Source organism: Eptesicus fuscus, chromosome 7 (genome assembly GCF_027574615.1).
Source record: "Eptesicus fuscus isolate TK198812 chromosome 7, DD_ASM_mEF_20220401, whole genome shotgun sequence".
Classification (NCBI taxonomy): Eukaryota; Metazoa; Chordata; class Mammalia; order Chiroptera; family Vespertilionidae; genus Eptesicus; species Eptesicus fuscus.
Window position 1 is genome coordinate 99,229,224 of NC_072479.1, and position 25,186 is coordinate 99,254,409.

The following is a 25,186-nucleotide window of genomic DNA, read 5'->3' on the forward strand; positions in this document are numbered from 1 at the left end:
TATATATTTTATTGATTTTTTACAGAGAGGAAGGGAGAGAAGAGAGTTAGTAACATCGATGAGAGAGAAACATTGATCAGCTGCCTCCTGCACACCTACTGGGGATGTGCCCACAACCAAGGTACATGCCCATGACCGGAATCGAACCTGGGACCTTTCAGTCCACAGGCCGACGCTCTATCCACTGAGCCAAACCGGTTAGGGCTATATTTGTAGAGGTTTTACTCTAGAGTGTTCTCAGCACTACACTAAGTTTTTTAATCTATGGTATATCAGTGAATTTTTACGAGAACCCAATGAAGTGTCGATATTATCTCCATTTCACAGAAATAAGCCCCAAAAAAGTGACATTACCTGCCCCAGGACACACATCTATTTAGTGGCAGAGTAGGAATTTGAACCCAGGTTTTTCTAAAAGATGACAGGATCCATTCTCTTTTCACTATACAGAAAGTATTTAAATTGTAGTCAGTGCTGTATTATGAGAGATAGCAGAAGTACAGAGTATATTTTAGAAAGATTTCCATTCAGAATGGTCAAAATAAAAGCTTTGGTGTGAAAACCTTACTTTGCACCCTGTCCTTTAAGCCAGATCAGACTTAGGGATCTCAGTCCAGTTCATTCGCAAAAACATCAGTGGTTGTCATGGTTATGAGTACGGGCTCCAAAGCCAGACTGAGTTCAGATGCTGGCCCTGCCACTCCATAGATATATGACTGTGGATCTCCGTTTCCTCGTGTTTAAAATGGCAGTGAAGATGACACCACCTAGTAGGGTTGTTAAAAGGCTTAATTTCCACAGGTGTCTCCTACACTATTCGTATTAATGAAGAGATCAGACCCTGTCATCAGCAGAAGAAAACCAAGTTCTATTTTTAAGATTTCTAAGTTATGTTTTGACTTAACCCTCAGAAAGTTTATCCTTTAAAAGCCATTTTTAAACTAGAGTCATGAGAAGGCTTGAAGAGTAGTTTTATCATATTCTCAGAGTTTAAGACCCCAAAGAGTTAATTAAGCAGGACTGTTTTATAAAGAGCATTAAGAAGTTGCTCTTTGAAAGATCTTGATACTGTGACAAATGTCATCAAACATTTATAAGGATGTTCTGGCTGTAAAATTACAACATTGTGAGTCACAGTAAGTGGACTTGTTACAAGTCATTTGCTACAATTAATACTAATGTATCCAAGTTTTCAAAATATTAACATTTTATTAAAGGGCAGTCCATGTTATTCCAGATCCACTGTGGATCACTTGCAATACTTGCATGAGAAAGTCTAGACTGGAAATAACTGGCCTTGCCTTTAGAATCACGTGGGAATGTTTTGTATGTGTAGAGAGCATCCATTGTCTGTGTGTTTCTAACTACTAATTTATAAAAATGTCTGTGCCCTGGAAAAATTTTAACCATTCAGTTTAATTTGGAACTTTAGTGCAGACTGATGTTGCATCTTGCGCAATGATTAGATTCGAAGGTCAGCACATAAGGTGAAAGCTGTTAGTCAGAGTTTCCCTTGAAAATGCTCTCGGAAGACTCCACAATGAAGGCCAGCAGGTCCTGAGTCCAACAGAATGCCAGCCCAGTGCAGCTAGATTTCCCATCTCCCGCACCAGAGAAGTCATTGGCATATTTGCAGGAGCCATCTTTTATTATTTTTAATGTTAGCTACACTTGATTAGTAGTGAGTTGCACACCCTGAGAGAGACATACAGGAACTATCTGGGGAAAGCAGATTTATCCTCTTGCACACGCCAAGGAATATGTTCATGGAGAGGAATCCCCAGACTGATCAGTCCTCACACATGTTCACGCTCTCTCGCTCTCTCTCTCTCTCTCTCTCTCTCTCTCTCTCTCCCACACACACCCCCCCCCCCCCACAGCTATATATAGAACTTGGGTAAGCTTGGTGTGTTGTGTGTGTAGTGCTGCTCCATTGGGGATGTGAAGCTGCTCCAAAGTTAACGAAGGAGAAGCAGCACCCAGAACTCGAACCTCTTTAGACAGGGCTGGCTTCACCAACAGAGGAGTGAAAATGGGACCTTTACTATTTAAATGAAAAGTTTAAAGTAAAGGCCGTGTTGCTGTTTTCTGTGTGTGAAAAAGCTTGTATTGGCTTTTTGGATGCCACAAGTTCTATTTTGAAAAATGCAGGGAATAGAAAAGAACTCATAGTAGATTTCTATTGTAGCATAACAATTACCACAGACTCGGCACTTTCAAACAGCTTTTCTATATTGTCTCCCAGAAGTCCAGCGAGGGCCCGCTGCGCTCTGCTCAGGCTCTCACAGGCTGAGCCCGGGGCCCGTCCAGGTTCTCACCTGAGGCGAGGGGCTCTTCCAGGTGTTGGCAGCTTCTCAGGCTGGTGGCAGCGTTGTTTCTTGCTGTTGTGGAACTCATGGCACCTGTTTTCTTCAAGTCCAAGGCCAGCAGGAGAGTGTCTGCTGTTGCATCTTGTTTCCTTCATGGGCTCACCTAATAAGGTCAGGCCCACTGGATAATCGTAATGACTGACTCAGATTCACTCACTGGGGACCTTAATTCCACCTGCCATCTCACGTAAAATAATCGTGGGAGTCAGTATCCCATCGCAGTCACCGTCCTGCCCACACTCCAGGGGAGGGCATTAGACAGGCCTTGTAAACCAGGGGACGGAAATTGTGGGAGCCATCTTGGATTCCTGCCTACCACATAAATAATATTACTGAGTACCTACTGAAGTGCCAAACACTGTCCGATTAATTCCCACCTTTGAGTAAAAATGGCATTTTCCAAGTTTGACCTATAGGGAACTAAAGCTCGGGGAAATGAAGTAATGTGTGTAACTAGTGACGAGTATGATCAGGATGCTAACTTAGATCTGCTGGCCTCCAAAGCCCCGCTCTCCCCATTTTGCCACATTATCTCTGGTCAACCCTGTCACTTCTCCCTCCTTTCCAATGTATTTGCTCTCCCCCAACCTCACTGCCTTGGCTCTAGGCCATCCTCACCCGTCCCTGGCACTATTGCAGCAGCCCCCTGCGTGGTCTCCCCACCATCAGAAGAGCTCTCCACTTCTTATATGTGTTATTCAGGATCAAATAATTAGTATAAGGGAAAGCTGGGGAAAGATGGCAGGCCTTTAAGCTCTAAAGTTCATGTGTTTTCCACTATTTTGTGCTGCTTAACTGCCTTAGAATGTGAGTTCATCCTCTTAACTACTCACCCTACCCAGTGCAGGTACTCAATAAATGCAAGTTTATTTTCTACATAACTGAATAAAGTCCTTTAGAAGAGTTTAAAGAGGAACCCCTTCTTTAGTAAGTGGATTTGGAGCTAATATATTGGCCAGGAGCTGTGTTTAATTTTGTAAAGTTTTAATTTTGTGTTATAGCTGTAGATGGCCTGGGGGAATAGGGAGCATGAAAACTTTTACAGTATTATATCATGTTTGAGAAAACATTGTTAAAACTCCATGCATGTTTAATAATATGACCAAATGAGCTATGAACTCTCTCAAGCACATATTCTTTCTATTGTCAATATTTAATAGTGAGATTGATTCTACGGTTGAGAAAGATGTGACTAAGTATAGACTTCCACAGATTCTTTCATCATGTACTCCAGTAATTGGCAGGCCTATGGCTAAGCTATTTAAAAAGATTAGTTTAAAACTTTTGAAGCTGAATTTGTAACAAACATGCCACCATTTTCATATCCAAAGAAGTGCTGTCTCATTGAAAGCACTTACTTTGGGAGCTATCAGGAAAGTTTCTGTTTCTCAGAATGGTTTCAGAATTGCTTTTGTTCATTTTTTAATTTTTCAGTTATTTGACATACAGTATTATATTAGTTTTAGGTATACAACATAATGATTAGACATTTATGTAACTTATGAAGTGATCCCCTGGATAAGTCTAGGACCCATGTGACACCATACTTAGTTACTACAGTATTATTCACTATATGCTGTATATATTTTATATCCCATGACTTTTTATAACTAGCAATTTGTGCTTCTTAATCCCTTCCCTTTTTTCACCTACCCTCCAATCCCCTCCCATTTGTCACCCATCAAAAATTAGAATTCCTTTTGGAATTAAAGTCAGAGCCATCACATAAGCTTTTTATTGTCATCAGTCTCTGCCAGTCTTTGGCCTTTGAGGGTAGTTATTTTATGAAAACAACGTTAAGAACTAAGGTGAGTAAAGTGTACACTTAGGTTAAAACAATACGCAACTCTGAAGTCAAGAAACGGGACCGTGTTGTTTGTTGGTTTGTTTTTGTCATAAAATCTGACACTTAAGGCAAACAAAAGTTCCCAGTAACTTTTTTTTTTCTTTTTTCTTTTTTTTAAAATATATTTTATTGATTTTTTTACAGAGAGGAAGGGAGAGGGATAGAGAATTAGAAACATCGATGGGTGAGAAACATTGATTAGCCGCCTCCTGCACACCCCCTACTGGGGATGTGCCCGAAACCAAGGTACATGCCCTTGACCGGAACCGAACCCGGGACCTTTCAGTCCGAAGGCCGACGTTCTATCCACTGAGCCAAACCGGTTTTGGCCCCAGTAACTTTTAAAGCACCAAACATTCGTCATAATAACTGCAGGACCAGGAAGGACTGTGTTGGGAGCAGATGGAGGACTGATCCACATACCTCGATGCTTACAGACGAAGTTTTCAAGGAAAGCATGCTAAACACATCTCAGTTTATTGGATAAAGATTATAAAGGGATAGTCTTTTCTTTTTAAATAGTAACTACTTCTGTAAGGAAGCAACTTTCTTTCGTTGGCCCATAATGCATAGCCCAGGCTACCTAGGTGGTACTCATTCTGGTGTTGTCACTTAGTTTAGTTGTGGTCATAACTACAAGCAAATCGCTACCTTCTGAGTTTCCCTTTTCTCCGATGAAAGGTTTAGACAGGTGCTGCCTAATGAATCTTTTCAGGTAGGAAAACAACTTTTTCCCCTCGGTCTATGGATAGTTGTAAAATGGAATGCATAGTAGTATATCATCTTTTATTTTATTTTTTAATATATTTTATTGATTTTTTACAGAGAGGAAGGAAGAGGGATAGAGAGTTAGAAACATAGATGGGAGAGAAACATCAATCAGCTGCCTCTTGCACACCTCCTACTGGGGATGTGCCCGCAACCAAGGTACATGCCCTTGACCGGAATTGAACCTGGGACCTTTCAGTCCGCAGGCCGATGCTATATCCACTGAGCCAAACCAGTTAGGGCTCATCTTTTATTTTAAATATCCCTCATCGAATAGGCTGTTTCTCAAAAACCATGCTTTGCTCTTGGAATTGTCATAATACAGTGAGGAGCAAACATACTTGAAGTAGTAGAAAGTAGTTGGAGTGAAAGAGGTTCATCCTACATTGACTACCAAAGAATTCTCTTGTTTACATCACCCAAACCACAAGAATGTGAACAATGAAATAATGGTAGACTACAAGTGACAGTAAAAGCAGGATCAGGAAAATTATAAGATTAGAAATCAAATGCAGAGGAACAAAAGAACATAGGTTTGGCTCTTGGCTTTCACAGTTTAAAGGGAAATTATGTGGTTGTTATTTCAAAGATGAGAAAAGTGACATTCCAGGAGAGGTAAAGAATTTTCTCGGCACTCAGTTCTGAAAGAAACATAACGTGAGATTGTACACAGGAAGGCTGGGGCTTTACAAGTAATTACTGCACAGCTGCAGCAGTCTGAAACATCTAAAAAAGAGTTAGCATGTGCTTTTACCTCCTAAGCAATACTGATAGTCATCTCCGGGTGATAAGAAGCATGGATTAAGTTAATGATCCTCTTTGGGAAAGCTGTTAGTAGTTTAGAACGCTTTCCTGGATGGAAAAGGGTGTTAGATTCAGAGTTACTCAACTTGTGTTCTGATCAACCCTGTTCTGTTCCCATGTGGCTCCAGCCAAAAAAGAAGAACATGTCGGCCTACCAGGTGTTCTGTAAGGAGTACCGCGTGACCATAGTGGCTGACCATCCCGGCATAGGTAAGGACACTCTCATCTTCCTTCCCACTTCCCACGTGCGCCTGGAAGCAGTGCAGGTACTTCAGTCGGGAGGCAGCTTCTCCCCCTAGTATTAAAGGAAGCCAACTCTCCCTTTTTTCCAGCAGATCTGCAAGTCACTCTAGATTTGTCTTAAGTTCACCCCAACCATAAAAGTGATAAGCTTTTTTTAAAATTATTTTATTGATTTTCTACAGAGAGGAAGGGAGAGGGATAGAGGGTTGGAAACATCGATGAGAGAGAAACATCGATCAGCTGCCTCCTGCACACCTCCCACTGGGGATGTGCCCACAACCAAGGTACATGCCCTTGACTGGAATCGAACCTGGGACCTTTCAGTCCGCAGGCCGACGCTCGCTCTATCCACTGAGCCAAACCGGTTAGGGCAGTGATAAGCTTTTTATTTATATCTCTTAAATTCATAAAATGGAAAACAGTAAAATTAAATATTATGAAGTTCAGTACATAAATATGCAGCTGCTTATTTCCAAGATTCTACAGTTGACCTTTTCCTTAAACTGCTCTTGGGTGTGCAGTTATGAGATGACTTACATTGTTCACATTTGTCTGTGTATTAGAAGTTAGTGAGGTGAGAAAAACACTGCACCACAGACCTTGGACAGGGCACTAGCCTCTATAAGTCTCATTTGCCTGAGATGTAAAGAGTTTCCTGAATGTCTCCTCGCGGTGTTGGGAGGCACGTGTGAGGGACCATGGCGGATCAGAATGCGCTGTGCAGAGCCTCACCTTGTGCATGTGCAGGAGCAGCACAAGCCTCTGGAGGGTACTTCTGAGCAGCCACCAAGAAATTCTTCTTTGGTACCGAGCTCTCAGAAATTCAGTAAAAATCTAACATCTTTTCTTAAACTCTACAGCACACATTTTCTTTAACCTAAGTTAATAAGCCCTGAGTTGTGGGATCAAATTAAAAGACACCAGAAAGATGCTTAGGGAACAGATCCCTAGAGAGGAGATGCGAGAGGATTTGAGTCTATCTCATGACCACCAAAGGGTTCCCTTCCCTGTAGAAAAGAATCAAGAAAACTGGTGGGCCCTAGCTGGTGTGGCTCAGTGGATAGAGCGTCGGCCTGCAGACTGAAGGGTCCCTGGTTTGATTCTGGTCAAGGGCACATGCCTGAGTTGTGAGCTCGATCCCCAGTAGGGGGGCGTGTGGGAGGCAGCCGATCAATGATTCTCTCTCATCGCTGATATTTCTATCTCTCCCTCTCTGAAGTCAACAAAAATATATTTAAAAAAGAAAAAGAAAGAAAACTGGTGGGGTTTGGTTTGGGTTGGTTTGGTTTTCTGAAAGAATATTCTGCTATTTGGATCTGATTTTCAAACACTTTTCCCAGTTTTTGCTTTTGTCAATCTTCTGTTTTGTTGATAGTTAAACCTTTATTTTATTGAGTTTTTTACTGTTTTATGCCAGATTTTGGGGAACTTAGTAAAAAACTGGCTGAGGTGTGGAAGCAATTGCCAGAAAAGGATAAGCTGGTAAGTACACTTTCTTACAAACATATTTTTTAATCACTTTATGCCTTCTAAAACGTATGATTCTCCCATAGACCACCCAGTCATAAAACACTGAAATAGTGAAACAATGACAGGTCAATGGAAAATGGTTTATTAGAGGGCAATGACACTGGTTGGTGCCAGTTTACTCTGGGTAAAATTTAGCTGCACGGAGGCTGTTTTTTCTAAACTCCTAATTTTTTTTGCAACAGTCTTACACTTGAGCCAAAAGATGGCTAATTTGGGCAGTGCTTAAAGTGTTATAAGAAAAAATTCCTTTACTACTAGTCAGCCCATGGTCTGAGAAGTGAGGAAAGGCATCCACTTAATAGTCACTGCAAATCATAAAGCCATGGGACTATGTTTACTAGGGAGCCGGGTTCCAGGCCATCCTCCTGCTCACCGCTACCAGATAATGTCCCGTACTGGGAAGAAGCTAATGAGACTGTGATAACTAGTCATGTCTGAGTCTTAGTCACTTTCCAGTAGGCTGATACGAAGGTGGTCTAGGAATTAGAATTACCATCTTGCTTTAAGGTATAGCTCATCTGGGTAAAACAGCCAAAATATTTCTGACCCAGGTAGTTTATCTTTAGTTTCTATTTTTCACGTCAATGTTAGCCTACTATTCTAACTTGCCAGCTAGCAAGTTAGAAGAAATATTTAAACCACGTGGACATTATACCGAGCCAGTTGTTTACTCCATGATTTTACATTGCGATCTTAGAGATCTAAAATCAGTGCTGAGAGCTGACCATGAGCCTTGAGGAATATTTTCAGTGCTCTAAGTTCGGACACCGTTCAGTGTCTGTGCCTGCTCGGTGGCCCTCCGCTTGAGAGTTAGCATCAGCCCTCTGCACTGTCCCCTCTCGTTTCTGCATTTTACTCTTCCATGACAGCTTTCCCTTTTACTTTTACTTCTTGATTGATTTTATTTTGCCGGATCTGGTTGCAGATTTGGAAGCAAAAAGCTCAGTATCTGCAGCACAAACAAAACAAAGCAGAAGCTACAACTGTGAAAAGAAAAGCATCCGGCTCAGAAGGCTCCATGAAAGTAAAAGGTAGTGGCCACGTCCCTCTCCTGCTTTGCTTTTCCCCGGAGCACTGTAAATTCTGCTGCCTCGCTGAGAACTTGGGAGAGCAGCCTACTTTAGAAGCAGACCTTGGTACCCAGGTACTATTACTGAACATTACAGGTTGAAAAGGCATGTAGAAAATATAAATCAGAACGGCAAACTTCTTCGGTAAAGGGCCAGAGAGTAAATACTTGAGGCCTTGCAGTCCCAAGTGCTTTTTCTGTGACATATTCTTTGTTTTATCTACAACCATTTAAAAATGTAAAATTATTCTTACATTGAGACCATACAAAAACAGGTCATGGGCCAGATTTGGCCCACGGTCCATAGTTGTGCTAATTCCTGGCATAGCTCCCAAACAGGGAAAACCAGGAAGGGCATTTGTGTGGTGTTCAAGGCCATAGGAAGCTTGGTCTCTCTATTTCGTCTGTGTTCTCAGCTTCCTCTGCAGGAGTGCTGTCACCCCAAAAGAAGTCCCCGCCCACCACCATGCTATTACCAGCTTCCCCGGCCAAAGCCCCTGAGACAGAGCCCATTGATGTTGCTGCTCATCTACAGCTGCTGGGAGAGTCCCTCAGCCTCATCGGACACCGCCTGCAGGAAACAGAGGTGAGCATAGCCGTGAGCAGCATGATCCCAGGGTCGGACAGAATTTGAGTTCATCCATTCATCCCACATATATGCATTGAGCAGCTGCTGTATGCTATATTATGCCAGGCGTTTAGGATGCAGTGATAAAGAAGACTTATAGTCATAGAAACATCTGGAGATTTGGAATCAAAGTTTACACTAATCCCATCTTATTTTAGCAGCGGCACAAAAAGAAATTCGAATACCCTGTATTTTCCCCCCAGCTTTATTAAGATACAATTGACATATAACCCTGTAACTTATTATTTTTTAAATGTAGTGGGAAAACTGAGTACAAATCCCATGGAAGTTTTGATCACTCGTAGTTCTAAGACAGTTTGAGTTTTTCTGCACATTTCCAGCAAGGTCTTTAACAGACGGATTAGGTTGTATGGAGGACTAAGAGTTCCTCTACTTTTTTGAGAGTAGGTAGCAAATAGGGAACTGGAGGTTCTCAAGCTCTTCATGACTCTGCGCTGTGCTTGAATTACACAGTGCAGTGTGCCCTCCGGAGATCTTGGTCCTTTTCAGTTTCAAAATCACTTAACCTGCAAAGCTGTCATATTCCATTTCTATTACCATATTCCATTTCTAATTGTATTCCCCCCTTGGCTAACTCAGTAACATAGTATTTCAGTTTTCCCACTGGGTTCTACTAGGACATTTCAGCAAAGAAATCAGTCTCAGCTACTAAAGCCATTTTAAGCTGAAAAATCTGTGTAGGAATATAAAACCATTAATTTGCTTCTATGTGGAAGTTGAATTATTCAACAAAAAAATGCCAATGGCCACAAGAGATGACGTTGTATCTAAGTTCTTTGACTAGTTTCAAAAATTTAGCAGTTGTGCCGAAACCGGTTTGGCTCAGTGGATAGAGCGTCAGCCTGCAGACTCAAGGGTCCCAGGTTCGATTCCGGTCAAGGGCATGTACCTTGGTTGCGGGCACATCCCCAGTAGGGGGTGTGCAAGAGGCAGCTGATCGATGTTTCTAACTCTCTATCCCTCTCTCTTCTTCTCTGTAAAAAATCAATAAAATATTTTTTTAAAAAAATTTAGCAGTTGTAACAAGTTAGAAGTTAGAACAGTAGTTTACTCTAGATGTGTAGATACGGCAGAACAGCTAGAGTCCTTTCATGTAGGCTGATGTCTGAATGGCTATAGATATTTCCAGCATAAAATAGTCTGAAATCCTTGGTTATTTTTCATATTTAGACAGTGTGTATTTTCTAAAAAGTTAGAATTTAAAATGATATCTATATTCCAGATTTTTCTTCATATTTCTATTTAGTTTAACAAGTATTTGTTGAGGATAAGGCGTTACTCCAAAACCTTGGGGGAGTAGAAAATCTGAATAGCTTCCTTATCATTCCTACTATCAGGAAACTCCAATTTAATTGGAAAGAGAGAATATAAATTAGCAAATTATAAGAAGCCAGCTTCTGTGCGCAGTTGCCGAGTTACACACACATCGTGACCAAAAAGGGAAAGAATTTTGCAGAATCTCTAGTATGTTTTTTTTATATAACAGTCTAATTGAGATGTAACTCACCTACCATAAATGCACTTTTTAAAAAGTTAGTAGGCATTAGTATAGCCACAGAATTGTGGGCCCATTTCTACTACCTAGTCCCACAACATCTCGCTTATCCTGAAAAGAAACCCCATTCCCTTTAGCAGCCTTTCCCATGTACCCTCTACTCCAGTTTTTCTGGGACTTTAACATCTGCATGTATCCTCACAATTAGGATGCAGTTTTCATGTTCCACTTTTTATATGTTTATTTAAAGAAATCTCTGCGTGCTTTCACAATATCCTCAATATCATGAGTGTGATATTCTTTTTTTCCTAATAAACATCAAAATGGATATCATAATAATTAATGTTCACCTATATGTCACCTGAAATTATATCCTACACTTTAAGGAACATTGACTTTATAGAATTTGCTCATTTAAGATTGAATGCCTGAAGCCTAGTGACTAGTGACTAGTGCAGTGACTAGTATCAGTTTACACAACGATTTGTGACCGAGCCCAGCTTGCCTCACTTCTAACCTGTCCTCATTCCGTTGTTCTGTGCCTGCTGATGCAGAGTAGTGATGGAGAGCAGAGAAAGGGGGGAGTGAGAGGCTCTGTGAGGGGGAGCTGAAAGGCTAGATAGCGGGAGTTTATCTCATGGAGATGTTGGAGAGAGACATTCCAAACAGGAAAACTGAGCACATCTGTTTCTAACCTCAGGGTCTCCCACAGAAACGGGTTAAAGGAGGCCCAGTAAGACCCCCACTCCCACTTTAACCAGATCTTTTAGCTTTTTTGTATTTTGGGGTCCACATATGGGGGTGTGTGTGTGTGTGTGTTTTTGTTTTGTTTTTATTTTTTAATATATTTATTGATTTTTTACAGAGAGGAAGAGAGAGGGATAGAGAGTTAGAAACATCGATGAGAGAGAAACATCGATCAGCTGCCTCTTGCACACCCCCTACTGGGGATGTGCCCGCAACCAAGGTACATGCCCTTGACCGGAATCGAACCTGGGACCCTTGAGTCCTCAGGCCGACGCTCTATCCACTGAGCCAAACCGGTTTCGGCTGTTTTGTTTTTATATTTTATTGATTTTAGAGAGGAAGGGAGAGGGAGAGAGAGATAGAAACATCAGTGGTGAGAGAGAATCACCAATTGGCTGCCTCCTGCACACCCCCTGCTGGGGATCGAGCCCGCAACCCAGGCATGTGCCCTTGGCCGGAATCGAACCCGGGACCCTTGAGTCCGCAGGCCAACGCTCTATCCATTGAGCCAAACCAGCCAGGTCATGTGTGTGTTTTTTAATAGGTTTTTATTGATTTCAGAGAGGAAGGGAGAGGGAGAGAGAAAGATGGAAACATCAATGGGAGTTATTGATGAGCTGCCTCATGCACGCCCCCTACTGGGGATTGAGCCAGCAACTTGGGCATGTGCCTTGACAGGAATGGAACTGTAACCTCCTGGTTCGTAAGTCTGCCCTCAACCACTGAGCCACTGTAGCTGGGCCAGTAAGTGTTTTTTAAGAGCTTACTGTATGGGAAACACCAGTAGTTATTGGGAGGCTATAAAAAGGAATAGGACATGTTTCCTGCCCTCAAGTTGCTTATAATACATCAGGAGAGTCCATTACAGTTGTATAAAATATTATCTATAATTAACTGTAAGGCAAAAGTAATGGGATAATATTACTAATTTTCTTTGGATGGTTACTCAATCAGCTTTGGTTCAGAGTGCTTTATAGTGATTCTTTCATTTAATTCACATGGCAGCTTCCTGAGGCAGAATTTTGTTCCTCCAATTTTACAGAAGGAAATAAACAAAACAGAGACTTAGAGGTTAATTAACTAGGTGCTGAAGCAGAGCTTGAATTTGGTCCATGCTCTTCACCCATCCCGCACTGCCTCCCATGGAAGTGAGCAATAGGAAACACTGGGCAAGAGGGTGAGAGGAAGGGAGAGTTGGTGCTGGCGAGGCCTAGACACTAGGCAGTTATATGAATGATGGTGATTTCAGTAGGAAGGGGTGCTAGGAGGAGGGTCCCCTTTTCTCATGATAGCACATTGAAATTGAGAAATGTCCAAAATTAGAGGCCTAGGAGGCAGCCAGAAATGCAGTTTTGGAGTCAATCTAAGTTGTTGGTAATAGTAATAATTACTGATACTTTTGAGCACATATCATGAACCAGGCACAAAGCCAAGTACTTCTGTCTATTGTCTCACTTAAGCCCTTCTGTGCTGCAGAGCTGTTAGTGGTCTACTTTATAGGTACAGCCTCGGAAGCAGCTTGCCCGGTACAGAAACAGTGGGTGGACTAGCCAGCTCCGGGCCCAGCAGGCCTGGCCGAGCTCATTCTGGGCAGGACCCTGCTCTGCAGCCTCCAAGGAGAGGTAGCCTCACAGCACTCCTAGTTGAAGCGGATTATGCAACAGCTGGGCAGGGGTATTTGCAGCAAGCAGTCTTATTTCCTATCTCTGATTCACTAATGTGTAGGGCTGTAGAAGTCTCATAGTTGTTGCATTTGAGCTGTATTTGTGGCCTTCATAAGAAAAATGCTTTTGCATGCCTGATCTCCGCAAATCTTCCCAGCAGCTCTCCAGAGTAGGCAGGACATTTGTTACTATTCCTAAATATAGGCTTTTTTTTTTCCTTACTATTCAAGACTACCCCAAAGTTGGATAGAGGGTAAGATGAGTAAGGAATATAGCAAAGAAACCTGGGATTGTATTATAAAAGTTTTCTTTCTAAACAACTTACAGAGTTACCAAAGCAGATACCTTCCACTTCTGCTTAGTTTCCTAGAACTGCCTAAGACTTAAAGAAAGTGAGGAAATGGCCCTCGCTGGTTTGGCTCAGTGGATAGAGCGTCGCCCTGTGGACTGAAGGGTCCCGGGTTCAATTCCAGTCAAGGGCCCATGCCTGGGTTGCTGGCTCAGTCCCCAGTGGGGGGTGTTCAGGGGGCAGCCAATCAATGATTCTCTGTCATCATTGATGTATCTATCTCTTTCCCTCTCCCTTTCTCTCTGAAATAAATAAAAATATATTTAAGAAAGAAAGAGAGAGAGAGAGGAAGAAAGAAAGAGAGGAAATGAACCACACAAGGAGGGAGCGTCAGGAGTGGGGTTCCCCTTACAACCGATGCCCCTCTCGTGCTCTCCCTCCCAGGGCATGGTGGCCGTGTCTGGCAGTTTGTCCGTGCTTCTGGATTCCATTATCTGTGCGCTCGGCCCCTTGGCGTGTCTGACCACACAACTACCTGAACTGAATGGCTGTCCCAAACAGGTCTTGGTGAGTTTCCCTTGTTTTCCTTGGAGTTTTAGAGCCAGAACCCTTGGGAGCCAGAGAGGCCCTGTCTTAAAGAGCTCCATCAGGCACAAGTTCCTACGGCTGCCTGGCCTCTAGCGTAGAGGCTCCCTCCACGTATGGGACCGTGATACTGCGTAACTCGCTGAATGCATGCCATGCTTTCAGTGAAACCAAACATGCCATCCCCTAAAATAGTCCTGTGGAGGGAAGCATTCTAGCCCTTGAGGTACTGCAACTCCTGTGTCTCCTGTTTGTTCCACACTAAGAAGTACAGGAGTCTTCTGCCTCTTTTGTCCTAGTATCAATGGGAGAAGCCAGCAGAAAACCTTCTAGCAAAGCAGGCACAGGATGCCATCTTCATTCTCCCCGTTTTCTCAAACTCTGGTTTTTCGTTCTCACCTGTGTCCCCTGAACAAAGAAATATGTGTCAGGGAACCAAGGCTTAGAACTCTGCAGTTGAACCTTTCCCCCTTGTTTTGCAGGCAAACACACTAGACAACATCGCTTATATCATGCCTGGACTGTGACAGCAGAGAATCCTGGGACAGAAACCTTGTCCTACCCCATTGCTGGTTTGTGTATATAGGACCGTTCCAGATCTCTTCACTGGCCACTGGGTGTAGGTTTTAAATTTTTATATACATACACATAAATATATATATATAATGTACAATATATACATAGGATTGTAACTACTTCGCTTTTAATAATTTTATGAAATGGCAAAGGTTTAGCCAAGAGGAAACCTTGGCATGAAAATGGGCTTGGGATTCTTTTTTCTCCTGTGGTGGATAAATCTGCCTTAAAAATCAATGTTACTTGAGGGCTGGGGCTTGTTCTGGGTGCCAAGTGCATCTCTTTATGGACAGCTAAAATGTGATTTTTTTCCCAAGCTCAGTTGTACCTCCAGACCCATCACTGACCATTTGCCTTACCTGTCTTACAGTCTGAAATGTAAGAGGAAAGATTATGGGAAGATGCCAGTTGACCGAAAGTGCTAAAGCCTTTCCACTTGAAGTGTCTTAGGTGGGAGCTGATAAAATCGTTCCCATCTGAGAGTTACTGCGATGGCTTAGGTGAACCTAGTAGGGGGTTCATTCCAGTTCCTGCGATACAGGTGTCCATGTCTCAACTTATTGTAATCATTGGCAGCCTCGGTAGGGGCCAAGGAGTTCTGTGAGCCCTGGCAGCATAAAACGCCTTGAAGAGGGTAAAGCTGTCATGCCACCAGTTGAACTGCATACATTGTGAGCTGACCCAGAATCTTTGGCCTGCAGAACGAAGAGCTGGTATCTTCCATCTGGCAGCATTCGCTTAGCCACCAAGTCCTCACAGGTTCTGCCTAATTGCTTGGTGGCTGTGGAAGATGAACTTGGCCCAGTGGGATTCTTGGGTTCATCTTATTGGCTCCCCTGGTGGGCAGATACACAGTGTTCTGCATTCCACACATAAGTGAATTGCAAAAAAAGTAGTTGATTCTCATGTAGGTTTATTTATGTGCGCGTGTGAATGTGTTTTAATTATGTGTATTTAACTCTTTAAAATCTTAGATTTTAATTTATCCTGTAAATTTCTGTATATATAATTTAATAACAAAAGCCTCCACCAGCAACAGCATGTGGAAGATACAGATTGTTCTTTCTTCCTCCCTTCCTTCCTCTGAAAACTCCAAATCATCTGCATTTGAAGGTATTGTGCCTCAAAAAGGAATCATTATGTCAGGATTCTAGTTCTTTATAATTCAATAATGTGAAGAAAGTAAAATAAAAAGGAATGTTTTCATTCCCAGCTGCCCTTATTTCCAAAGAACCAGACTTTTGCTTCCTCGATCCAAAGAAGACAGCTGAGCGCTTCAGGGTTGTTTTTAAATGTGTGAGCTTCCCTGCCAAACGCCAGCTCTGAGGGAACTTTCTTCCCCAGGCTCGACGGAGCTCCACAGCGTCAAAGTAGAGGTTTGAGGACAGTGCAGCCAGCCCGCACCCTATCGAATGCCTTCCCTTCTCCCCACCAGAGTGGTCGCGGGGCTGTTTCTCAATGGTATTCTGGCTGCTGAATGCCTTTCTCAGCTCAGAGCAGTTTTGAGATTTAATTGGGGAAACGGAAGGAAAGGGGAATGTTTGGGAACCAAAATCAGGAACAGAAATCTTGTTTTGATTTCGTGTGTTAGAACCTGTACCATGCCTCATCTGTACCCACGGAAGTTTCCTGTTTGACACAGGTATCAAGGAGGGGCCTTGAAGACATGGCTTAGTACCGAAAGAAGTCAGTCCTACCATGGTCATTTGTATACATTCATGAAATCCTGATGAGGACCTGCTTTTTGTTTGTTTTCCTTTAAAATCCAATCCTATTGTATTTGTATTTAAAATTTGTACACATTTGTATAATAACCTGTACCTTGTGGTATTTGGTACTATTAGAGGAAAAACTTTGGATTCAGACCTTCTTGCAATTTTTATATCATTGTTTTATTTTTGTTTTTAAAATAAATCCTAGTGGTTTGATCCAAATTCCATTACAGTTGTATAAAGAAATAAAATTTTGTACTTATATTATTAAAAATCACATTTTTAATATTTATAGTCCAGTCTCAGCTATCTTTTCCCTTCTGCCAACCAAAATTGCTCTGGAAGTATAAAACCTGTTTTTCAAACTATATCCCACCATAATATTCTTTTTTTTTTTTTTAAATCTATCTAGAATAGAGGTCAAGTTTCTGATCTTAGCCATTTTCCTATCATCTTGCTCTGTTTCTGTTAACTTTTACATTGTGGAGTCTCTCATGTTCTCTCTTTTGCAAACTACAAACCCAGTGACTCTGATAAGTATAGCTCTGGTTTGTTGACAAATAAAATTGCCTGTACATTAGTGTGTACACCTAACACAAGAAAATACCAGTCTTGTGTAAGATTCACATCTGAATCATATGTTCCAATATATTTCCTGCTGTTTCAGTACTGTCTTGACTTAGTGATACTGGATCAGTCACTTTAATCTTTTTCTTTTTTAAAAAAATATATTTTATTGATTTTTTACAGAGAGGAAGGGAGAGGGATAGAGAGTTAGAAACATCGATGAGAGAGAAACATCCCCTACTGGGGATGTGCCCGCAACCAAGGTACATGCCCTTAACCGGAATTGAACCTGGGACCCCTCAGTTCGCAAGCCGACGCTCTATCCACTGAGCCAAACCGGTTTCGGCCCAGTCACTTAATCTTTATAGGTATCCAAAGTCCCATCTGTAAAACAACGTTAATGTCACTTCCCTGTTTCTAAGCCAGAAGCCAGCCAGGCTGACATGAATGTTTAGAAATATTGTGAACATTTAATATATAGAGATTTGACCTTTCAGGGTGTAAAAATTTCAGTGTAAACACAAGGTGTTAATAGCCATAAATAGTGAAATACTATTGTTAAAAGGCTAACTTCTTATGGAGTAATTTGCATATCTTATCTCATTTAATCCTCCCACAAGCCTTGAGTATTATTCCTCTTTACAAGTGAGGAGACAGATGCAGAAAAGTGCTTTTCCTAAGGTTATATGGCTATTAAATGGCAGAGCCAGAATAAGCACACTGGTATAGCCAGCCCCAAAGCCTAAGCTCTCTTCTACCCAAAGCCACTTTCAAAAGTAAATTGTGTATGTAATTCATCAGAATCTTTCTTCAATATTATCTATAGTATTTAGCAAATGTGATTGTAGGAAACCTCTGAGACCTTTCATTGTTCATATGTCCTTTTGTCCTAGCTGCATGTTATGATACAGGCCTCACTTTTCTTGTCATACTATTGTCTTTAACACGTTAAGCGCCATGTCAGTCACTGGTGCCGCCAGCATATCGGTGAAATCGGATGTCGTGGGCTAAACGGAAAGGAAGACGAAACAGGCTTAGCGCTTAACGTGTTAAACTTTGGAGGCAAAGTATCTTGATTTTTGTCTTAACAGTACATAAAGGATATAATAAATTACATTTATGCAATATGTCAATCTTAAGGGACCTAAATATTTACCTTCAGGAAGGCATTTGATATTAATAGTGCTAAAACACTTAAAAGGAAAAATTAAAAACATTTACTGAGTTTGGTTTTTGTTAGCAAACGCATTTAAAACCTAGCATTTGCCACTTACATTTTTATATATTGTGTTGATAAAATCCACATACTTCCATTTCTAGTTGAAAAGCTATGTAGTATTCTGTTTACATGGAGTTGATGTGATTCCACTCCCTGTTTAGGGGACACATGATTGTTTCTGCTTTTTTACTATGAAGGATAAACCTTATGGCCATTTTGTTCTTGGCAGTAAAGCCAAGTTCTCATAATCACTTTAAACCAGAGTGATGATGTAGGAAGGCAAGAACTTCCGGTAAATCGCCCCACACAAACTAATGGAAGTTCACACTAACTATACTCCATACAACCGAGCAATAATCTTAAATGAAGAAAAACATGGATGGTACCTGACACAAAGTTCACCTAATGTACATCCTCCCCTTATAGTCCAAAAACCATTATTGAAAGGTAGATTGACTTAAATGTTCATGTTACTGTGCTGGACAACAGTGGTGAGTAAAGTAGACATAGGATTCCAGCCCTCATGAAGCATCTAGAGCAGTGGTTCTCAACCTTTCTAATGCCGCGACCCTTTAATACAGTTCCTCATGTTGTGGTGACCCCCAACCATAAAATTATTTTCGTTGCTACTTCATAACTGTAATTTTGCTACTGTTATGAATCGTAATGTAAATATCTGTGTTTTCTGATGGTCTTAGGCTCTACAGCAGCGCTTCTCAACCTGTGGGTCGCCTACGACCATCGGAAAACACATATTTCCATTACAATTCATAATAGTAGCAAAATTACAGTTATGAAGTAGCAACGAAAATAATTTTATGGTGGGGGGTCACCACAACATGAGGAACTGTATTAAAGGGTCACGGCATTAGAAAGGTTGAGAACCACTGATCTAGACTGATGGGGGGAAAGGCATTTATTTATTAAGTCTCACACGCATTACTAAAACACTTCAAAGCACAACAATTATGACTTCCATAACGTTTTTATATTGTAAAGAAGTTAGCCCTTAAACTGGTTGACATTTGTTAAACAGGTTAACACACAGAAGTGATTATAAGTTCACATTAGATTTTCCATCATCCTAAATTTGTGCAGAGTCGATTTACTAGCCTTTCAAGTTTAAGAATCACACAAACTTGATCAATAAATACTAAAGCCCCATACTACCAAAGCAGTGGTTATTGTCTCTTTTGGAGTCTTTAGAAGAAAAAAACCATCGATCCGGCAGCTAATGTAGGTGACATCTGAAACATGGCCGGGACAGGAAGGTCGAAGAACACAGAATTACAAAGCTGGGAAAGGCCTCTGAGAGCCTTAATTCTCAACTTGGGGTCAACAGCTGTGCTTCAGGGACCCCAAAACTCCCCGAAGTTATACTGGATCTCTGCCTTTTCAGAAAGGCTCGTGGCTTCAAATTCTCAAAAGAGCCTGTGACCTAAAAAAGAGAAGAGTTGAGAGCCCTTGAACTAATTCCAGCATCCAGAGAAAATGGGAAGCTGTTTGAATCACACTGTAAATTAATGGCAGAGATGAGACCCAGGCACCATTCTCGACATCTGCGTGCTTTCTGCTACCTGGAGCGCTAGCCCGTCCCAAGCCGAATTTATTGAGCTCTCTGTCAAGGGAGCTCAAACTCCAGGCTCTTGTCTCTTTGAGATAAGTGAATCTGGGCTGCACGCACGCACGCCGCAGCTTGCACCTGGGAGACCTCGACCTCAGATAGGAAGAGTCCTATTAGGACAGGGAGACAACAGGCCAGAGAGGGTATCTACCCCCTCGGTGGGTGTGCAGTCACCGTGACGTCCCAAGGACTAAGACATTTAAAAGTGAGCGCTGCCGTCGAGCTTGCTCTGTAACCTTAGCCAAGTCACTGCTCTGGTCTGAGACCCGGTTTTCCAGGTGTGTTACCAGATCGTCCGGCCACGCCCCTAAACCTTAACTAAGCCTTGGGGGCGTGGCTTAGGGAGCCCCACGCCCCCAGGTCCCCTGCCGCCCTACGTCGTGCGTGACGTCCGTCGACGGCGAGTGAGCCTCAGTGAGGTCACTGCCCTCCCCCTCGGAGTGCCGACCCTCCTCAGGGGTGGGGCCTGTGTCCAATTCCAGACTCGCTCCGCCCCGCCCCCACGGGCGCCTCCTCGCGGGCCAGCCGGCGCGTCACGTGACGGGTCGGCGGCGCTGGCGGTTGCTGTCAGCTGAGATCACGGGTTGGTGGCAGCGGCAGCCGTGGCGATGGACTTTCTCCTGGGGAACCCGTTCAGCTCTCCGGTGGGACAGCGCATCGGTGAGTCCCCGGAGCCTCGCCCAGCCCTGCCGCGAGGCTCCGCGCCCAGCCTGAGCCCCCTCGGGCGCCCGAGGTCCCCAGCCGCACACCGGAGGGAGGCCGGGAGGGGAACGAGGCTGGCGCGTCTCTCCCAGACCTGGCCCCGCCCCGCCTCCCGCCCCTCTTGATTGACAAAAACCGGGGCCCATTAGGAAGCCTCGGCTTGTGATGGGTGCCTACAGCAGCCAGTAGGTAAAGAGAGAGGGCGGGTCCTCTGGCGGCTCGGCCAATGTACGGCTGCTGGGGTCGCGAATCCAGGGAGAAAGTTTGAAGGGTTAAAGGGACTACGTGGTTTTGCAGTCGTTGGTTCCTTCGATGTCTCGTCGTCTCTTCCCCCAACCCCAGGTCGCGCCGCCTGGTCTCTGGCCCTCTCGTTCCTGGCTCGCCGGGCCCTCCAGACACAGATACCTGAGAAGGGCTAGAAGTCCATTCTCCTGGGATCCGAGACTAGGGCTTGGCGTCTGGGCGGCGACTTGTGGGGGCGGGGGCCGCGAGGCAGCCCTGCCTCACCGGCCCCGGCCAGACCCTGGGAACCCGCCGCACGAGGCGGCCGGTCCTGGAGACCGAGGCCTCGGGACGTACCCTCCTCGGCAGCCCGCGCCCACCAGCATCGGCTGGACGCAGAGTGGCCGGCGCTCTGCGCTGGAAGTGGTCTTAGAAACCACCTGATGGCGCCTCCCTCGTTCCTCGGTAAATGGCCCAGCCGAGCACCCTGGCCTTGGCACCGCTTCCTCAGAGCCCAGGTCTCCTGACTCCGGACTCCCTGTGGACGGGAGACTGACTGGTTCTGTGACGTTACCTCCGTTGCCTAGGTTTCCTCTCCTGTAATTAGGGGATCATAATGGTCCAATAATGGTCCCTGTCTCCGCGGGGTTCTTGTGAAGATTGACTCGTTAATTAGAACCGTGCCTGGCACATTGCCAATGCTATATAAAAGAAAGAGGTAATATTTATTATCATCGTTACTGAAATACCAACAAGTGAGGCTCGGCATTGGTTGAGGGGGGGGGGGGGGGCAGGGGAGAGAGCGGTCCCTATAAATAGCTGGACAATAGGTCTTCTAGGTTATTCCTGCGCACCCCATGGGAGGACCCACAGGCCAGGCCTAAACAGCTAACACTTACCCAGGAACAGCCTGGCTGCGCCTCCTTGCATGAAGAAACCGCAGGCCGCTCAGTGAAATTCTCTCTTCATCTTTTTGCTGTTTTTAGCCTGAAATCCAGACTGGGAAAATTTGATCTTTTAGACAGAACACTCTTTGCATTCGTACTGTCCTGGAAGCCAGACCTCACTTACGTCTGTCGACCGGCTCTGTGTTGTAATCGCCACTGTGGCTCGGTTAATGGCTCTTCCGAGGTTTTGTAATCACACCTCTCCAAGAGGGGTGTGGCAGCAGAGGATATACACACCAGGAAACTCCTGGACCAGGGAGGGGGGCCTGCCCTCTCAGGACCACCGCCTCCACCCCACTCTCGCACACAGCACACACCCCCTCCCCCCAGTGAGTCACTGTTTTGGAGCTGAAAAGAGGAGGCAGCTCTCCTTTCACCTCTGTTTCCCCAACTACAAGTGGGACTGCTCTCATCACATGCCAAGTCTGAGACTTACTACTTTAAAAAAGAAAATCTGGCCAAGCCAGCCACATTTTCCTGAGGCTTTCTAGAAAAGCTCGCCTGGACTCTGGGCCTCAGTGGTCAAAGAAAACGGCTTCTCTTCTTACGCTGATCCAGGGTTGCCTCCTTGGGCAAGAAATACTCGATCCAAAGACAGTGCCTCTAAATCATGATGCCTTAAAGCACACATCAAGTTTTGCTGCTGGAAGGATCCTTAGCCTGGGGCTCTTCTAACTCTCTTATGAAAACCCCGCAGGCGGGGCCCCACCCCAAAAGATCTGGGGTAAAGCCTAGAATTGGTATTTCTACAAGGTCCCAGGGATGCTAATGACACTGGGTTGGAAACCACATTGAAAATCTATTCCAGCCCATTGCCTTCATTTTTTAAAATATGTTTTTATTGATTTCAGAGAGAGGAAGGGAGAGGGAGAGAGAGAGAGAAACATCAATAACGAGAGAGAATCATCGATCGGCTGCAAAAATCATCGATTGGCTGCCTCCTACATGCCACCAACAGGGATTCAAACCGTGACTTCCTGGTTCATGGATCAACGCTCAACCACTGAACCACACTGGCTGGGCCCATCGCCTTCATTTTACACAGGACACTGAGGCCCAGAGAGGGGAAGCTGGAAAGTGTGACTCACCCAGGATCCCAGTGAAATGCTAGGAAAGCTGAGATGAACTCCCCAGAGCCACTGAGATTTGAACCAAAGCAGAAGAGGCTGTAAGAGTAAAATTAAATGAAGAATATCAGCCATCGAGTTAATGCCCTCAGTATTCCATATTTTTTCTTTTAGATAAAGAAGCAGAAGTACCACCGATATCTGTGATTATTGGTGACCTAGTTGTAGCTGCTTGTATTTCTGCAAACTGCAGGAGTAAAATAATCTCAAGGCTGCCGACTCCGTCCCTGTTGAGAGTAGAGCCCCGTAGAATGGGCGTCCCCAAGCACAGTGGTTCTAATGGCATTCATCAGGGGTACCATTCACAGAGCTCCGGTGCTGCTCCCTCAGCCCCCCCTCTGTGCACCCCTCAAACCCCAGGCATCGCCACCTGACCCCTGAGGTCTTCTCCGACCCCTTCAAGTCCAGCCATCGCTTTTGTGCTCTCCCAAAAGCACCCCAGCGCTCGGGCTCCCTCGCTGTCTGCCTTTGCGCTCTGAGCTTCCGCTTCCTCCTCGGTGGAATGGGGGCTACACCAGCATCTACCTCTCAGGGTGGGTGTGAGAATGAAGTGAGATATCCCTGGAGAGAGATTGGCGATGTGCGTGAAACAGTATCTCTTGCTGTCACCATCGTCATTTGTATTATTTCCACCATCATCACACCAACAGGGCTCTGTCCCGTTATGTGGAGAAAAGGAAGGTAACGGTGAGCAAATATCACGTGCCACGTGCCATGCTAGTCTCCTAGGTATGACTCTTCACGGTGGCCCTACAAGATATGCCTATCTTTCCCCTTTTCACCAAAAGTCTAAGGGGAGGTATCCCTGCCCAAGGCCTCACAGCTCATCAGGGTGGGAGTCCGGACGCAGAGCCCTGCTCCTCTCTCGCACCCTTATCCCGCTGCCTCTGGCTGACCGCTGCTTAGTTGAAATTTACATCAGTCCCACCCTTCAAGATCCACAGTTGCTGCTCTACCTACAGACTAGCTTTCCTGGCTCTGACACGCGTTTCCAGGTCACTCTCCCTCACCTGAGAGCAGGAGAGCTTCCCAGGAGCCGCAGGCTGTGGCTGAAAGGATCCCAGAGAACTAGGGCTAGGCAGTGTTGACACAGCTGTCTTCTTCCAAGGATTTCAAAACCTTTTCAAGGTATTCTCTGAGGACACACTCCCTGGCCACCTTTTAGAGACAGACGTCAGAAGGCAACCCACCAATCCATTTTCAATTTCTGGCTGTCACCACACCGCTGGGTCTTTGAGCCAGAGACCCAACGGACTCATGAAAGCAAGCTACACACCAGCAGTGACTAATTTAAATGTGGGCAACCCTGGGGGCCAGCCCCCAGTCACTGGGATAGGGGAACGGGTAGCTGGATGTGATGGGAGGTCTCAGAGCCTAAGGATGAATGAACCCTGGGGTGGATGGGAGAAGGCGAAAGGTCAGGGAGAGCTGCTCTCGGAGCCACAAAAGCTGAGCCACAAGAAGGAATCGTGGACAAGAGACCAGAGATGTCCACTAGGGAGAGAATACCTCGGGCCCTCTGGGATGCCATTTTGGGAGTGATGAGCTAAAAACCAAACTGGACGCTCAAGCAACATTGTCGAGGGGCCCCCAGGCTGGGAGGCAGAAACCCGGGGTCCAGCTCCAGCTCTGTTCCCGCCACATTCCCTCTGCATCGCCCACGCCCTTGTCTGAAAAGTAGCAGAGCCACCCACCGTTCTCCCTCTGTTCCCCAGGGGATCGGTGAGGAACCACTGAGGGGACAGGTGAGGACAGGGAAGGACTGATCCCAGAGGGAAGAGAGGAACGGATGGCCATTGTGGAGGAATGATAGAGCTGATTCCACAAGGCTCAGGGAGAGCCCAGTGCCAGCACAAATAGCTACCCTGCCACCTTTCAGAGACGGGACTGGCTGCCTTGTTTGGTAGTGAGCGCCCCACCCCTGGAGGTGTGAAAGCAGAGGGAAGGGGGGCTGTAGAGGAGTCCTGCATTGGCTGGCGGGGTGGACTAGGCCAGTCTCTGCAGACTTTCTGTAAAGCATCAGTAGTAATACTTCTGGTTTTGTGGGCCATTTGGCCTCTGTTGCAACTACCCAACTCTGCCGTTACATTGCAGAAGCAGAGGCGGCCGCATCTGTCCATGAATGAGCGAGACTGTCCCATCAAACCTTAGTTATGGACACTGAAATTTGAATTTCATGTAATTTTCACATTGTGAAATATTATTATTCTTTGGATTTTTTTCCAACCATTTAAAGGTGGAAGGACCATTCTTACTTTGGCCTTACAAAAACACTGAATTTGGCACCATGGGCTCCTAGTTTGCAGGCCTCTGGGTCAGACCAGCTGGCCAGAGACAGAATGTTGGGAGAACAGTGTCTTAAGAGTGAGGTCCTGGGGCACCCACATCAGGGATGCTTGAGGTCACTCCAGCCGTGGGCCCCCTGAGTCAGA

The 25,186-nt window shown here is 44.6% G+C and overlaps 2 protein-coding genes and 1 long non-coding RNA gene across 8 annotated transcripts in view; 2 read left to right on the top strand and 1 right to left on the bottom strand.

The window, feature by feature from the left end:
* Window positions 1-16,640, top strand: part of HMGXB4 (HMG-box containing 4) — a 30,224-nt gene extending 13,584 nt beyond the window's left edge. For all 3 annotated transcript variants that reach the window (XM_028150121.2, XM_008144697.3, XM_054719465.1), the window contains 6 exons: window positions 5,916-5,997; window positions 7,448-7,512; window positions 8,486-8,591; window positions 9,046-9,215; window positions 13,918-14,040; window positions 14,541-16,640. In XM_028150121.2, coding sequence (XP_028005922.1) covers window positions 5,916-5,997; window positions 7,448-7,512; window positions 8,486-8,591; window positions 9,046-9,215; window positions 13,918-14,040; window positions 14,541-14,585 — 591 coding nt within the window. In that variant the 3' untranslated portion in view covers window positions 14,586-16,640. The remainder of the gene's footprint in view (window positions 1-5,915; window positions 5,998-7,447; window positions 7,513-8,485; window positions 8,592-9,045; window positions 9,216-13,917; window positions 14,041-14,540) is intronic.
* A 2,469-nt stretch (window positions 16,641-19,109) lies between these two features.
* On the bottom strand, window positions 19,110-21,750 carry LOC114232652 (uncharacterized). The gene is made up of 3 exons (XR_008556672.1): window positions 21,580-21,750; window positions 21,038-21,381; window positions 19,110-19,570 (listed from the first exon to the last, which is right to left on the bottom strand). It is a non-coding gene; the product is annotated as an uncharacterized LOC114232652 (long non-coding RNA).
* TOM1 (target of myb1 membrane trafficking protein) overlaps window positions 20,149-25,186 on the top strand; it is a 37,960-nt gene continuing 32,922 nt past the window's right edge. For 2 of the 4 annotated variants that reach the window (XM_028150124.2, XM_028150125.2), the window contains exon 1: window positions 20,152-20,416. In XM_028150124.2, the coding sequence (XP_028005925.1) occupies window positions 20,365-20,416 (52 nt within the window). In that variant the 5' untranslated portion in view covers window positions 20,152-20,364. Of the gene's footprint in view, window positions 20,417-25,186 lie in introns of all 4 variants that reach the window. The other 2 variants (XM_054719466.1, XM_008144694.3) reach the window with 2 other exon arrangements.